Source organism: Motacilla alba, chromosome 1A (assembly GCF_015832195.1).
Source record: "Motacilla alba alba isolate MOTALB_02 chromosome 1A, Motacilla_alba_V1.0_pri, whole genome shotgun sequence".
NCBI lineage: Eukaryota > Metazoa > Chordata > Aves > Passeriformes > Motacillidae > Motacilla > Motacilla alba.
The window spans coordinates 64150464-64167272 of NC_052031.1; the positions used below are offsets into that span (position 1 = coordinate 64150464).

General features: G+C 41.9%; 1 protein-coding gene across 2 annotated transcripts in view; it reads right to left on the bottom strand.

The window, feature by feature from the left end:
- The window catches only part of BORCS5 (BLOC-1 related complex subunit 5), a 63164-nt gene that overhangs the window by 19664 nt on the left and 26691 nt on the right, over positions 1-16809 (bottom strand). The window contains exon 3 of one of the 2 annotated variants that reach the window (XM_038155126.1): positions 680-837. In XM_038155126.1, coding sequence (XP_038011054.1) covers positions 680-837 — 158 coding nt within the window. Of the gene's footprint in view, positions 1-129; positions 838-16809 lie in introns of those variants that run through there. The other variant, XM_038155125.1, reaches the window with a different exon arrangement.

Below are 16809 nucleotides of genomic sequence, written 5' to 3' on the forward strand. Positions count from 1 at the left end.
TGGACCCCTGCGTACAAGGCTTAAAACCCCCCTGTACAGCACTCAAAAATCCTTCCTTTCACTTCATGACTACTTCTACTACAATACCTAAACTTGTGTGTGTGGCTTGTAATTCTTCATACAGAGTTAGTAACTTGCTCCATGGGCTAAGATCAAAACCCCACGTGTGTCTTTGGCTGCATGCCAGGGTCTCAGAGCCCCCTGCCAGTGGCTCTGGCCATCCAGGGCACCCAGAGGGATGTCCTGGGTTCCCACAGTTGAGAACAAATCTAGCTCTACAAATCCACTGAAGTACTACCTTCTCCAGCCACAGAAGATGGTCAGGTAGATGTTCAGATGTTCCTTCCTTAAACTGGAGCCTAACCATGGAGCACAATAAAATGTATGCTGTACATACCTAAATAAGGAGCTACCTTAAAAATTTCAGTGATCTTTTACTTCCGCAAGAGCTGCTTGCAGCACTTGCCATTCCAGAGGAGCAGCCGCTGCTCAGGGCCAGGCCTCCCGGGCCACAGCCAGCACACAGCCAGCCTGGCAGGAGCCGCAGTGCCAGCCCGGGCACTGGGCTCGCAGGGCACAGGCGCAGGGCTGCCCCGGCGTGCCCGGGCTGCCGCAGCTCAGCCAGCGCCGTGCCCGGCCCCGCGGCCCCACGGCCCCGCGGCCCGTCCCCGCCCCGCACCTCCTTGATGCGCTTCACCAGCGCGTTCTGGTCGAAGGCCACGGCCTCGGCGCACTGGTGGAGGTGCTCCTGGTAGCGCAGGCACAGCTGCAGCACCTGCTGCGGATCCAGCTTCTCCAGCTTGGCGTTGGTTGGAGACGTCTGCCCGCTGAGGAGTCCTGCAGAGCAAAGGAAGGCCCGGAGTTAATCTGACTGCTGATACTGTTAGTTCAGCTGCAATCCAAGAGACAGCAGTGTGGCATCCACATTTTCTGAAAAATCCCTTCGCCCAGGATTTTTCTCCTGGGAAGCTGAGAAGCCTCTGAGAAAACGGAAAACAATTGTTCTCTCATTTGCTTCTCCTCTGTTTTGCCCACATGTGGAATGTGTTTGGAGACTGTTTACCAACAGGTGACTGTTTCATTGGTTTCTGCTGTGAATTGTTTTCACTCACTGGCCAATTAGTGCCAGGCTGTGTCAGGGCTCTGGAGAGAGTCACAAGTTTTCATTATTATCTTTTTAGCCTTCTGTCAGTATCCTTTCTGTATTCTTTAGTATAGTTTAGTTTAGTATTCTTTATTATAACATAGTATCTTAAAAGAATAAATTAGCCTTCTGAGAACATGGAGTCAGATTCATTGTTCCTTCCTGCCACGGGGCACCCCACAAACACAATACAGCAGAACAAACCCAGTGGACAAGATTTAGGAGGGGTGATGAAAAGCTAATTCAGAATCTTTTAAGGACGTTTTGAATGTACAGCAGTGCACAGAACAGTTCGTCATAGAGCTTGGCCCTCCCTGACAGAGCCTAAACAGATGCTAAATACATCATGGTCCATCATGTACATCTCCTCAATTTTCAGCAATATGCAAGTCCTGTTTTTTCTCCTCCACAAGCAATCCTAAACTGCGAAGAATGTAGAACTCTTCTACTTCATGTAAGACAGAAGAGGAAGGAGTTGAGATCTGCATTCTCAGAAGGGCACTGGAATCATACTATTTTCACCACACTCACACTGCCAAGACCAGAGCTCTAAAAATTCACTGGTCCCCCAAAACAAACCTGAGTAAACAAATGGCCCCCCTTAAGTTAAATTATTAGGGGTGAATTGTCTCCATCTTGCCCACCTTGCCTTTTTTAAAGCTTCAGAACTCTTCTACCTTCTAAGGCTTTTCTTTACACTCTCAAAGACTAGCAATATACCTCTTTTTGTTTCTTTAATATGGAATTAAGATCCCGACCTACTTTCATGACCAGGTTTCACAAAAAAGCTCCCCAAAAAAAAGACATTGGACTTAAAAGTGGGACACTGGTTAATATTCAGAGGAGCAGAATTGCTCAGAGAAATTTCTCCTGCCCATTGGTTGTTGCCTACATAGTGCAACTTGAGAATGTCTGCTGAGCTCAAGCATGTGTATGCCACACTGACCACCTTCCCCACAGCAGCTGGAAAAAATGATGCTAAGCTCTCTTTTTTGCTATTTCATTTGCTTACTTTTATTTCATTTTCCTTCAGCATTAGCACAACTCTCTTCTTGTTGGGACACCATCTGTGACAAACTGCACACACACACAATGTGCTTTCCCCAAAACATCCATCAAGCTATGTAAACTGAATTCAGTGACTGCACGCATGTGCCCTCTGGGACTCTCCTTTTACAGACAGGAAAAGACATTAAAACAGCAAATGTAAGCAAGTATCACAGTAAGCAATTAAAAAGTAATAAATGCCAGTTATTTGGATTGGAAAAGCTCTTCTAAGAATGTACCTCAGTGGAAAATGGAAAGTATTTTGAATGGCCCCCATGCCTATTGGAAGCTACAACGGGTGACATCGAGTTCTTGCTAAAGCACAAGAGCAAGACAGAAACCAAGAAGCAAGTCAGAAATATCTTATGAATATGAGCAAGTTAAACCTTTTTGAAAACATCTGCCCATCAAAATGAAAATAAAACTAGACAGTAACTTCATCAAATATGAAGAAGCAGGTTTGCATTTCATCAACACTCAGCATCTTATTCTCCCAGGATGCTCTCAATTGCTCTCCACACAAAACCTCATCATAAGAGATTTAAAAAAAGGTAATTTTGTTTTACTGATTTGTCCACTACAATTGTATTGTCTCAGTCAAGAGGTGAGGAGAAGAAACAAACCATTTAGTCCCAAAACCCTGTACTAGCAACAATCAAGTTATTTTTTAATATATTTTTTTTATGTTTTGGAGGGAATAATCTCAAACAAAATCTTAGATGCAGATCTTTCAAATTTACTTTCAGGTAAAGTACAAAACTATGACAGGAACAAACTCACTGAAGGAAGTAAGACCTTTTAAAAATTGTTTATGTTTCATATTCTTGTGCTTCCTCAGTTCACAAATTGGGATCTTTTACAATATTATCTTGTCAGGATGAATGTTCAAATAATGTTGTCAACTTTTAATATGCTGAATGTTCACATAGGAATGAAGAGTTCACCACACACCTGAGGCACTTATCCTGTCTCTGCACTGATCAAATACATGATGCTATCAGCAAACTAATTTTCTTTTATTACTAATCTCTCACCAACTGCAAGAGGAAAAAGAAAATTAGACACTGTTTGAGAGATTTAATTAACATGAAGTATGTACTTTGGCCAACTTATGCTGCTTATGAGAATTTTGAAGTGGAATAGGCCAAGGACTGTAAAATGAGCTAATAAAGAACATGCTACTTAAACTCATGTACTTACAGCCTTGCACAGGTTACATAATGCTAAAACAAAAATTAATAAACCTAAGCCTCTCATTTCCTATCCTGAAAAACACAAGCTCGAGTGAAGGGAGACATTCCCTATTCAGCTGGAATTCCTTCATAAGAAGCAGAGGGGGAAATACAATCCAGTACAAATGTTTGGACTAGGGATAAAAACAAACATCATATGCTGCTTAAAGATAGACCATGGTATTATTCTGGGTGATGCAGTAGGGAGAAACCAAAAGAATTAGCTTCTTCAAAGACCTCTGGGGTAATGCTGACAATGCCAGAGAACAATTTAGCTTATTTTCAACTTGCAAGAAAGGAAAAAGTACAGTAAACAAGGGCCCAAAAAGGCCACGCAGCCTGGCAGGAACTCCCATTGTCAGAAGGTCAATCCACCATTTTTTGCTGCTCACTGTAACCACTTACTAACCACGCTATAAATCTGCATTTCTTTCTAACACTCCCCTCTGCCCCACTCAGCTGTGACCCCACCTGGAGCACTGCATCCAGCTCTGGGGACCCAGCACGAGACAGACATGGATCTGCTGGAGTGAGGCCACAACAGGCACACAAAAATGGTCAGAAGGCTGCAACACCTCTCCAGTGAGGAAAGACAGAGCGCTGGGGTTGTTCAGTCTAAGAAACAGAAATCTCCAGGGAGACCTTATCAGTATTTAAAGGGACTTGTGAAAAAGAGAAAGAGAGACTTGCACCAGGTGACAGCACAAGGGACAGTAGTTTTAAACATGAAGACATTTCAATTGGACATAAGGAAGACACTGTAAATGTGTCTTTAAACATTGTAAACATGAGGGTGGTGGGAAGTTGGATGTCTCATCCCTGAAAGTGTTCAAGGTAAGGTTGGATGGGACTTTGAGCAACCTCATCTAGTGAAAGGGAGTGAAAGATGTCTGCCCATGACAGGGCGGTTGGACTAGATGATCTTCAGAGATCATCTTGTCATCCTCCCAACCAAAACCTCCCAACCATCTGATCATCCTCCCAACCAAAACCATTCTATGATTTAATTAATTTGGTGCATTTTGTTTTTTAGCAAATCTTATTTATATTATTATAATGTATTATTAAAAATCTCTCCTCTTGTAAATCATTGCTTCCTTCTTAAAGCCTTGTCCCACATTTTGACCTCTCCACTGAACAAGGCCATCCCTCAGTGACTGGTCTACATGTGGTTTGTAAGAGGATATGAGATCACATCTGTTGCAATAACATATTTACTAGGTCACTCTTACAAGTGCCAAAAAGGGGAGAGACAGAGGTCACTGAGTGCTTCAGGCTCGCTCCTGAAACATCCAGAACTTGAACCTGGCCACCAGCATATCTCAGAGCAACCAACCACTCTCCCTTCTGCACTGAGGAAATGGTGTTCCTGTGATTTCTTCTGGGGGATTATTACTCCCCAGCCCCCCAAGAGCACAGTTCTGCTCTTAAATGAAAAGAAAACAGCATCGAGAGCTTTCATTTCTTATTAAACTGAATACTCATTTTTCAAGCTGCTGGTTCTCTTCCAAAGAAGGAAGCACACCAGAAACCCTCTGTGCACTGTCTGGAGCCTTGGGAAGAGGCTCCTTGGCACATGAGTGATACAACACACCCCAGCATGAGGAGGGAGGGAGGGAGGGAGGGAGGGAGGGCTCCACGGGGGTGTTGTGGCTGGAGAGAACAGGAAGGGAAGAACAGGAGAAGGCCTCCTGCACAGCTCCAGTGCATGGACCAGAAGGGTTTGGCGAGTGCCAAACATTGCACAGTCCTGGCTATCCAATTACACCATAAAACAAGGAAGACCACAGACCACCTCTGTGCCTGCCATGATGACGAGACGTCAAATCTCCCACCTACTCACACATCTGGTCACTAAACAGCATGACCAGGAGGTGACAAACAGCAGCTGGGACAAAGAAAGAGTCACATTTCTAAAGCACAATGATGCTTCAGAAAAAAACAGCTCAATACACCAAGTACGTCGCGCACAGAGAAATATCATATATCACTACAAGGCTAGCTGACCCACAAACTTGACAAATCTGTTATTGTTTCCATATTCCTTGGCAAAGCAGAGGCATGTTAAAACCATTTTCCTCCTACTTAGTCATCTCCTTGCTGGTTCCAGGTCAACATACACGTCCAACAAATCATATCCTACTGAGCAGAAGAAAGCTGTTAGTTTAAAAAGCATTTTTATGACTAGAAGTGAAGTTCTTGAAAGCAAGCTTTTCACGCAATGCTGATTCTACACCCATACAGAACACAGGACCCCACCATAGTTATGTTCTGCTGCTTTAGTGGGCAATCCCAGCAACACTTTGAGTGCTTTCCAACCTGAAAAGCATTAATATTTCTTTTTGACTTCTGTACTTCCACTTGTCAATCCCCTTTTCAACCAGTAACAGCAGGCATTACAAAAAGAAAACCGGTAGGTTGTTAATTTATTATTACAGACTGCAAAGCATATGAGGTTGTGGGGTCTTGTTACTAATTTTAAGGCCAGAAAGAGTTGCTGTGATGAGCTAACCAATCATTCTGTGGAATATAAGAGAGGATTTGAGAAGTTACACCATCCTAAATCAGACCAGAAGTTTACCTTGCCCAGAATACTGCTTCCAACATCTAACAACAGTGGACATTTAGGGAAAAAACCATCTTTTTCATGCCTCACAAGATATTAATAAAAATTTTAGGCGGAAAAGACTGTGCTCAGTGAAGCTGTGGATACTTGAATTTCACTACTCCTTTTTGAAAGGTATAGCTTTATCTCCACAATATCTTGTGACAATAAGTATGATGCTTATTTACACAGCATGAGAAAAACCATTCTCACTTGCTTTGTGCTCTGTAGTTGTGCTGTGACACAACAGAAGTCTGAGCAGGTTGTACTTCATTCCAACATCTTTCCAAGCTCAAAAACCCCACTGGATCAGTCTCCTCTCCCACAGATAACTGAACTTCTTGGATTACCTCTGTAACACCTTCAAACACCTCTAACCTGAGGCCTTACTTCTCTCTTTAAAAGCCAAGTCAGTTCTTCTCCAGAGTATATTGGTCACACCTCTAAAAATGCAGGTGCTTTTTTAAGTGCTACCCCTTTGCAGGACCTGCTAATCATCAACACCCTTTTTAAGAGTGTGCATTACAGTGCACATCATCGCCTCTTCCCCCAGTTCCACACCATGGTTAGCAATGGCTTGTCAGCTTTCCAGAGGCATTCCTGGTGCTGGTACCTGGTTTTGGAGGGTTATTATGATGGGCATTACCATTTTTTCAAAAACCTCTTCTGTGAACACTTCTCATTCATCCTTGTAAAGAATGATGCTTCTCTGAAAGTCCCTTCTGAAGACAATCCCACAGACTCTCCAGCAAGCTTCCAGAGAACCTAAAAAGCTTTTAGGTTTTTTTTATTTTTATTAAGTACATACAAGTAGAAAATGGCTTTCCTTCAAGCCGTTCTGAAGGAGATTTCTGTTCTGCTTTTCTGATGACTTCCTAAGTAATTCACTACAGTTTTTAAGCTTTCACTCTCCTAACACAAGCTTCTTTTTGTCTGGGTTTGGGGGGTTTTTTGTTTATTTTTGCAGTGTGGGTATCTTTTTGCCTACGGGTCCCTTCATACTGCTTTAACTACACTGCTTTTCCTTCTACCATTCTTCAAACCCACCTATGCTGCCTGAAACTTATTTCAGCCATTCCCCACTTCTCTTGCCACTCTCATTTTTTTAATGATATTCCTCTTCATAAAATTAATCCATGACAGTAAAATTATTCAGCTCTTCTATTTCATATTAATTTGAGTAGATTACAGTTACAGTATATAATAACAACATAGTATATATAATAGTGTCATTTTATTTCCTATCATCAAGGCAACATTAGTTTCAGCTCAAAAAGAACTAGTGTTTTTCAAGTCTCCAGGAATTTTTCTGTGTTCCAAGGGTATTTAAAAACTATCAACCCCACAACTTGCCTCATCAAGCATTTCTAAAGCTCTTAGGTAGAAGCTACCCAGTCTGGTCAGCTGCTTAAATAAAGTCTGGCCTCAGTGGCCACAGATTAACGCTTTTATTATCGCTGTCTTCCTTGTTGCTATTTGCATGGGAAGATTGTTTTGCCAGTACCTTCAAGATTCCTAAGTACCAAAAAAAGATCCACACAAGAAACAGATGAAATTACATCCCTAAAGATGGAGTCTTGTTTCTTGACCGTTGCTGCTTGCACATGTTTGGAAGCAGCAGCTTCTCATCAGCTGCAACAGAGAGCTCATTTCCACATATTCTCTATGCAGGTGCACTTCAATATCATCTACTGAAAAGAAAGAATTGCACACCTATGTGCAGCAGAATAAAAGGTATTAAAATACTTGCATACAGATATTGTAATCAGATTTACAGGACTCTTAGTGACTAAATGCTTTGAATTCTAATTGTGTACTTCCTCTCTCATGCTCAAAAACCAAGAAAAGACTAAATTTTTCAGCAAAGCCTGAACAGTTAAAATAACTTTTCTGAAGGTTGTTTTGGTTTTGTTGTGGGGTTTTTGATGGTTTGCTTTTGGTTGGTTGAGGAAGGTTTTATTTGTTTGCATGTTTTTAATAACACCTGGGTTAGGAAAGATCAATATTTATACACTCAAATTTGAAAACTCAGGCCACCCCTAAGAAAAAGGTAATTAGCAAAAGTCAATCATAAAAAAACTGAAAAATGAAATAAAAATAAAATCACTATTATTCATCCAGAAATGTGGATGACCACATGATCTTTTACTCAGAGCAGTTAATTTTCTCAAAATCTCACTGAAAAAATACCTTGTACTAAAATACATACTCACTCCAAAACAAAAGTTGGCTTTGTTGCCTGTGTATATTTTCAATTCCTTTGAACTTTAGTGGGGGAGCACAATGACTGTAAGCAAACTGAATAGCTATTGTGTGAGCAAAGAACACATTTGTATTGTTGCAAAGAATGTTGGCTGTGGCAGCAGATTTTCCCTCTACTCTGGAGTCGGTACCATGTGACCATTTACTTCTGCATGGGTGACACATGGGCTGAGGACTCTCCTCTTGTCAAACCCTTTATGAGGCAGCTTTTCTGACCACAGAGCACAAATATGTTCTCTATGTGAATTCCCCACCTGGGTCTCCTAACACTCCCCGGTTATGGCCTGCAAGACATTAGTCACTGAGATACATAAATATAAAATCACCTCCCCTTTTGTTCCTCCACCATGTGTCTCAAAAAACAAACATTAAGAGGATCCAGGACATTTAGGCTTCTATAAAAATGCAGCTTGCTACCATTGTAAGAGAAACCCCTCACACTCCACCTATTGAGGTCACATAACTTACATTAAAGAAACTGTGATTCAGAGGGGAATTTGCTGTTACTATTATTTACATTAAGTAAGTTTTTGTTTGTGATACTTAAAAGGAGTGAAGCTGAAATAAATCAGAAATGCTGCCTCATTTAGGTTGTTAGGAACCTGAAGGTCCAAAAGAAAAGGAAACAACAGTGCACCATCTGCAGGTGCTGAGATTTCAGTCTGGAGTCACTAAAGATTCAAATATTCTGCAAGTACGAGATTGCCCAGGGGTTACACCTTCAAAAAGTTCCTAGAGGTTGCCACAAAACTGGAAACTTCTTTTGAAGCTTCAGGTAGGGAAAAAAGTACACAATATATTCCGAAGAAAACATACAGCTGCACTTTGTCAACAAAAAGTGTCAAGATCCTACTTAGTCCATCTCCCCATGAACTTTTCACTTCTACAGCACAGAAGTAATATGGAAAAGAAGTGGTTTTGACTACACAGTTCCAATATCATAGGGCCAACTTCCTGCAACAGAGCTCTAAGTATAAAAATAGACACAAGGGTGGAAAAAAGGGCAGGGTTATTCACAGGGAAGTGAGGGACGATGCTCTTGCTCTATGCAATAAACTGTATTTGCTTTGCAACACCCCTTTTTTCTTGAAAACACACTACGAGAGACCCATGGGGTACAATCATCTGGTCATACTAGCACGTCACATCCAAGGGCTGCAGCTGACCCTGTTATTCTAACTGCTCTGCAAACCCAAAAGCTAGAAGACTAACATCATCTTAAAAGATGAGGAATTGAGGCACCGAGACATTAGATGATTTATCTGAGACCACATGGAAGCTGCTGTCCCTTGGCCTGATGACTTCAGCACCAGAACATCCCTCCCCTTCTCTGACCCTCAAATACCAAACACCAGAGGGGCAGGCAGCAGAGGAGCCTCATTTCCTACAGCACCACAAGGGCTGAGCACTGAGCATCCACACGGCCTCTCCCACACAGACTCCCAGATAGCTACTAAACATTCATAAAAGCCAGAGCCAAATCAACAGCTTCTTCCTTCTGACTCCCAAATTCATGCTCCACGGAAAGGAAGATCCAACTCCCACCTTCCTCATCACGTGCCTCACCACAGCTCTTGCACAGAAAATTATTCACTCCACTAAAACCACAGACAACTAATCCTGTGGTTTCCTCTTCCCTCTCGGGTAGCAGAAGGAATCAGAGCACCACAAGATCAAATACTAGAGCTAGTCCCAGGAGAGGCAGGAGAGGGGGAAGGAAAGGACAGAGGAGAACTTCTCTGTTCTAGCAGCAACAAGATGTCACTTCAATTATTTTATGTGTGCAAAGCCTTGAGTGAGTCTCAACTTTACCAGTCCATTCATCTTCCTTAAAATAATAGGAGCTTAACTACCTTTTGTATCTCTCTCACTACAAAGTTTTCTAGGCTGCACATGGATGAGAAATGGGACAGCAGGATCAAATACACACAATTTCTTTTAAAGAATGTTTAGAAGAATCTACAAGCCAAAACCCATGCAACTGATTCTATTACTAGTGTTAAAGATAAGCCTCACAGCAATGTTTATTTTATTTTAGGCAAAAGTGCATGGGTGTTCATCCACGACACAGCCCATACCAGCAGGAAAAAAAAGCCCCAAAATACCAGCATTTTGTGGTTTAGAGAAAAGGTGACATCTAAAATCACTTCTAAGCACAAGGGCACCCACGTGAAATTGGGGTAGGTTTGCTGTTCCACAATAACCAGCCTGTGTACACAGACTAACCCCAGGTAAACAATGGGGCACATGCACTGTGCTGCTTACACCAAGAGTCCAGAAGTTCTGAGAAAATTAACAGACAGCAGTGTCAGTTTACTTTTGGGCATTTTCTTCAGCTCAGATGTAAATCTGAGAGTCTTGTTTGCAATTTATTTTCACAGCATGGTAAGGAGCAAGACTGATCAACCAGCCATTTACTAACAGGTTCAGCAAGTCCAAGATTTCAGTTCTTTTCCATGCATGGAGAAAACTGCTTTATAAGTGCTAGAGAAAATCTTCACAAAAAGAGTTCCTTTTAAAATAAGTAATAGGATCTCTTAGTGAAGGTTTTATCAGTACTTTGTAATTGCAAACCAAGCCCAGTGCTGGTACTGGTATAACCATCATTTATATTCATGAAACACAATCTCTCTTTGGTACTTTCCACAGAATCACAGAATATTCTGAGTTGGAAGGGACTCACAACAATCATCAACTCCAACTCATTTACTTCCTACCAGTTTTGTACCCGCACAATACAGTGGACAGAACGATGGCACATTGCCATAATAAAAAGAATTATGGCCATATCATGGCCCTTGCCTATTTTTCAACAGCACTGTTTAAAATGTGCATTAAAGAAGCATTGTCCAAAATATACTATTGGCATCTTCTAGCCACAGGTACTAGGAACAGTAATTTATCTCTACCATGTGCATTCAGAAAAATACAGCAAAGAACAGGAGCAAACTTGTAAATGCAACAGAGTTGACCTTTTCTACTTTATCTTCTTTTCTCACATGCAACCAAACTTATCACTCAGTAGTTTTGCTAGCAATGTGGGCTGCCATGTCACATGCAATTTTAATTTGAATGACACTTTTCTACCCTGAAGGCTTTACCAGCCTGACTTGAAATGGCTGCACTACTCAGGAGTAGCAAAGTCTAAGTGGGGCTGAGGAAATATTTGATATTTTATAATCCATCCGTACATAGCTCATACATCATATACTTTACAGAAATTAAGAAATGGCTCCTTGCTTTTTCTTATAACAAGTTTAACTGGATTCTCTTGTTTTTGAGGATAAGTGGTTATCTACTAAAAGGTCCAGAGAGGGAAACATGAAGCTGGCATGAAATTATAACAACCAAATTTAGGATACTGAAATGACCTAAAAGCTGAGCTGGGGAGGGAAGGAGGCTACAACACACACACGATTTACTTCTGACAGCATTTTTAAGAAACTAATCACTCAGTTTGGAGGGCCTTATTATGGCACCTAAAACATTCAACAGTTACAGTTTCACTTACAGAAGTAAGTGGCCCTCTGTGCTCTGCATTACCTCTGCATTTATCATCTTCTGTCAAATACTTTCAAGTGCAACGTGCTTTGAACAAAGACAAAGCACAAAAAGGAATCCTTAGCACAAAGTGTTTTAAAATTCCCGGGGAGGGGGGGAAAATAAAGCAAACCACACCTCCTCAGTTTACATTCTTTCTGCAGTTCAGTAAATGAACTCATTAGTAAAAATATTATGAAAGAACGTAATCTCACTATTAAAATAAGCTGCTACTTAAGCAAGCTTTGAATACCTAATGACATTTGTGTGATCCCGTCCTTCTAGGCAACTCAATCTAGGAGTACTGCTTTTACCAGCTGTAACAGCCCAGGCTCAGGAAACCTGGGAGCTTTTGAGCCTGACTCCAGCACGTGCGCCACTTCTCTGCAGTTAGAAATAGCCAGAATAAAACAATTCATTAATTCCTCCACTTAACCCCCTCAAAACAGGGCAGCTGTAAAAACATCCCCCCTTGTTTTTTTATTTTTCTATATCCAGCCTGCTGATGGTGTGCTCACACACAGCATGAACCAGTTTCCTATGTCTGTCATGGAAAGTATCAGTCATTTTACAGCAAAACTTCACCACAAAGGTTTCAAATAAGGGGCAGGTGGAGTTCTGCTCATCCTAAATCATATCTCCCTCAAGGTACTTATAAGGTCCGTTACAATACCTATAAAGCTGGAAAGCCTCCTAGCAGTAGGAAAAGTCCCCTGTCCCTATTAAAGACACACTCTCAGAACTACATCCTGAGTAGATCTTGGGGTGCTGTCCCAAAAATGGAATTCATTCTTGTTGCTCTGCCACCCCTCCTTGCCTTTCTTGTTCCAGTTCTGGTTCTCACTAAGCTCCTACACAGATGGATTCAGCCCACCAACCTACCAGAAAACTACCTACTTGTCACTCCTGCATTCTCCTCATCCCACTGAGCCAAGCTGGCTCACAAGGGGGCCAACAAGCCCCAGAAGCAGCACGAAACACAAAGCCGTAGGTATGTCCTCCCTCCTCACAGCTGTTACACTGACTCTCCTGCTCTGGGGATGATCTGGAGAGAGACAGACAGACAGACATTCTTCCACAGTCTGGGGCAGAGTCTGGCATGCAAACTTATAAAAGCACCTCCCTGAGCACAGAACTCACTCTTGGCATAATCTTCCTGCACCGTGAGGAAGATCATGTTATGGATACATAGCACAACACTGGAATACCACCAATGAGAGTAATTGTGGTACACGAGGACATACTAATACCAGATGCTCCTAATACTAGAAAATATGCACAACAGCCAAATAGAACTAAAAACACTGAACAGTTATTCAGCTGGTGAGTCTAATATTAATATATATACATGTCCATAAAGCTCACTTTCTCTTCATTGAAACAACAACTTGGTTTGTGACACTGACAGCAATTAATTCTGCAGCTATTAACAGAAAGTAGCTGTTCCAGATGCTTGTTTCATATCAAGTCCTATGCAAACATCTCCACTTTTGCAGTGATTTTAGCACTGCTTTTTCAAACAACACAAAAACAGACTGAGAGGTAGATTTCAGTAAAGGCCACACATTTTCTGAAGTTGTAGAAGAATTTTGATCATCTGGGATCATCTGTAACCACAGGGGTGATGACAGAAGAACCGTTTCTTGTTCTTACTAATATAAATACATATCAACATGTTGACTCCACATCTCTGCCCTAACAATAAAAATCTAAAAGCAATAAGAAAACAAAGTGTGATAGTGCAGACACATATGCATCTCTTCCTGGACTGGAGAAGAAAGAATAGGAAAACTAGCTCTACATAAATACGAGCAACAGCAACATGTAACACTATCTACCTCTTCAACTTATTTAAAATTAAGGTATAAAACAATTTAGAACATGTTAGAACTTTAAAGTCCACAGATTTTACTTCTTAAGACTCTCCTAAAAATTCACCAGAACCTTAAAATTTTTCATTCAACTGTGTAGGTAATGAATGTGTGTTTTTTCCCCTTCTTATGACTTAATTTAAGAGAGGAAGACAGCACTTGCAGCAGCAGTTATTTGTTTGATTCTGAAAGCTTTCAATAAAGGAGTGGAACATGCAACAAACCTGACTGTTCCTCCTTCCCAAGTGAAACTGCCTGCACTTATCAAAGGCTCCAGCCAACACAAACACAACAGCTTTTTCTTTTCCTTGTCCAGTGTGCCTTGAGGGCTGATGCACTGTTCTTTGCTCATGCCCAGAGCTGAGTCACTGCAAAGGTCTCAAGTGCACACGAGTCCAGTAAGGTCATTCACCAGAGAACACTCCAATCTGCTCCCTCCATCCACACCATGCCAGCTGAGTGTTCTGAAGGAGACACCATGGTCTAGCAGGAAGTGATCAAATGGAAAAGCTTCCAGAGGGTCACACATACCTAAGGGAATCCCATAGCAAGAGGGTCAAATGTAAAAGCTTTGCCTCCTTCCACTGCCACAGCAGCTCTACAAGGCTGGTGGTGAGAGCCAGCTGAACATGTCACATTGTTTACCTGATCTGAAAAGTCTGGGCTCTAAACAACCCAGCTCTTAAATCCTGTAACGTTCATGAAGAGAATGGCCCCATTTCCCACAAGTGCTCCATATCCTGAAGGGCTGTTTGATAACCACACAAACACATTAGAGATGGTTGGATAGCTCAGGTTGCTAATAGCAACCTGAGTACACGGTGAGGATGAGGAAAGGGAAAGAGGCACAACACAAAAAGTACCTCACATCCACATTCCTAAAAGGCTCAATACTCACACCTCTTCCAGCCTAGGCGAGCTCTTTTCTAGTTTAACTTGAGCCACTTTACAAATGGTCTGCTCTGAGCTAGAGTGCATGAACACAGAGCAAACACTATACATCTCCTATTCTTGTTATATGTTTTAAAATTATTTTTTTCTTAGAATCCCTGTCACTTCACGCTCTGCAGGAGCATTCATACAGGGGATGATGAGCAGTAGATGTTTCAGTATATAGACAACATATAGATTAGATGCTGTTAAAGATTTCCCATGTTTTTTTGGTTTTAGACGATTGATTGTTTCATTTCTAGGAGCAATTTTTTTTCTAGAACTGTTCTATCACTACATCCACTCATCATACCGACATCTTTTCTGAGGTGCTTTCCAAGACCGCTCACCTTGAAATTCACCAAATATCTACCAGTTGTTGCTTCTTGGCTAGCAAGTGATCCCTGTCGAAAGGCAGCTTTCACTGTTCTGCTGCCTATGTGATGTAAGTCGTTTTCTACAGAGAAAACTCTGCATTACTTGAAGTATAAAATACGATGAAGCTTCAAAATAAGGACACAGAGAGATTGAGGGTGAGGGGATGCCCTCCTACTCATTGGCCAGGCACAGAAACTACCAGAGGTCACAAAAGCTGAACTCCTTTATTCAAGCAGAAATTCCCATTGAAGCCAAATGAGATTTGGTTGAATGAGGGCCACAGGAATAAGCCTGTGGTATATTCTGGGCTGGGAGCAAGTCAAAGCAAATTACGCAACAGCTGTCAGGAATCTGTGCACAGGTCTGCAGAGCCACAGTGCAGGAGCAGCCCTGGTCCATCCTTAACTTTTGTCTATTTATGTCCCAGCACGCCGACGCCTTCCAACAAAACAAGCCATGCCTTAGTATATTTTTATTAGAACAATTTATAGCAGAGAGCTCTCTCCTCCTCTTCCTCTTTCCCCTCCCCTCCTTCCCACCGTTCCCTCTCCTTCCCCTTGCTGTGTTGTGCTGTTTGTGTGGAAAAAAACGAGCTCCCGCCCTTGCCAAGAGTGACATCAACTCATTCTTATCCGGTGATGTCCAGCAGAATCTTCCTCTGATAAACATTTGCTCAGTGTCAGAGCCCCAAGGTTACTGGCTGCATTTTGCTTTCATTGTTGTTTGTTTTCTGACACTTTGCTGCTTGTTATACATTAAAATCCTCCCCCCTGCATGTCTTGGACCTGGAGCGAGTGAGGCAGTGAACAGGACATTCCTTGCTGCTTACCCGGGTCTCCCACCACCCCCTTCCCCTGAAACAAGAGTCTGTTTGTCTCTCTGTGAACAAGAAAAAGCTGATACTGCAGAGAAGCAAAAAAAAAAAAAAAAATTAGGAGTGCAGACCTCTGTACCTCTGTCTTTTTAAACTTAGGTTTCTTTTTTTAATTTTTAATTTCTTATATCCTTTCCTGGCATGCTCTAAAGTTAGTGAAGAGCCATAGCTGATTAATGGGCTGGTGTCTCTTCCTCCCACCTGATGGAGAACCTATGATTTCCTCTTCTCCCCTCCCTCCTTTATCCATCCTCTCCTCACAAGTCACCAGCTTTCTGGAGAAAAGGAAGCAAATGATCTTTTTCCAGGCATGTTCCCCATACCCCTTACCCAAGCTGACATTTACCTGAAGTACATCAACCTGTGCCTTCAGACAACTAGTGCTGAATGAAACGCATTGCTGTCTGTCCATAGGCCCGTGGAGCCCACAGACAATCTATTAAAGCAAGAAAGCAGAGAAAATTTTGACAAAAAAGGGCTGAGTAAAGGTCAAGAGCCCTGAAATGTCTAGCAGTGAATACAGACTGGAAACAGACACCTTTTACCCTGACTGGCTCTTATATACAATTCCATCAAAGAGCAAGCATTCTACAAAAACTTCGACTTACAGAATAATTCATATGTTGCATCTACAACCTCCCTGGGTCACTGGGGAGCAAGAAAAATCCATCTGTACACTTATCCAGAAGGAAAGGTCTGCTGTAAATGGAAGGTGTTCTGCTAGCACCAACCTACTATCTCCCTCTTTTCTAGGAAACCCATCCTAAAATCTCCCCCAGTGTTCAGGAAAAGGCTGCAGCTGTTCTTAACAGCTCAAGAAAACAATGTTCTTTTAGCTTCTATGTGACACAATGAACAACAAGTACCTTCAGAAAGAAAGTAAAGAAAAAAATTCAGTTTTGAATATTACCATGAACATAAGCCAG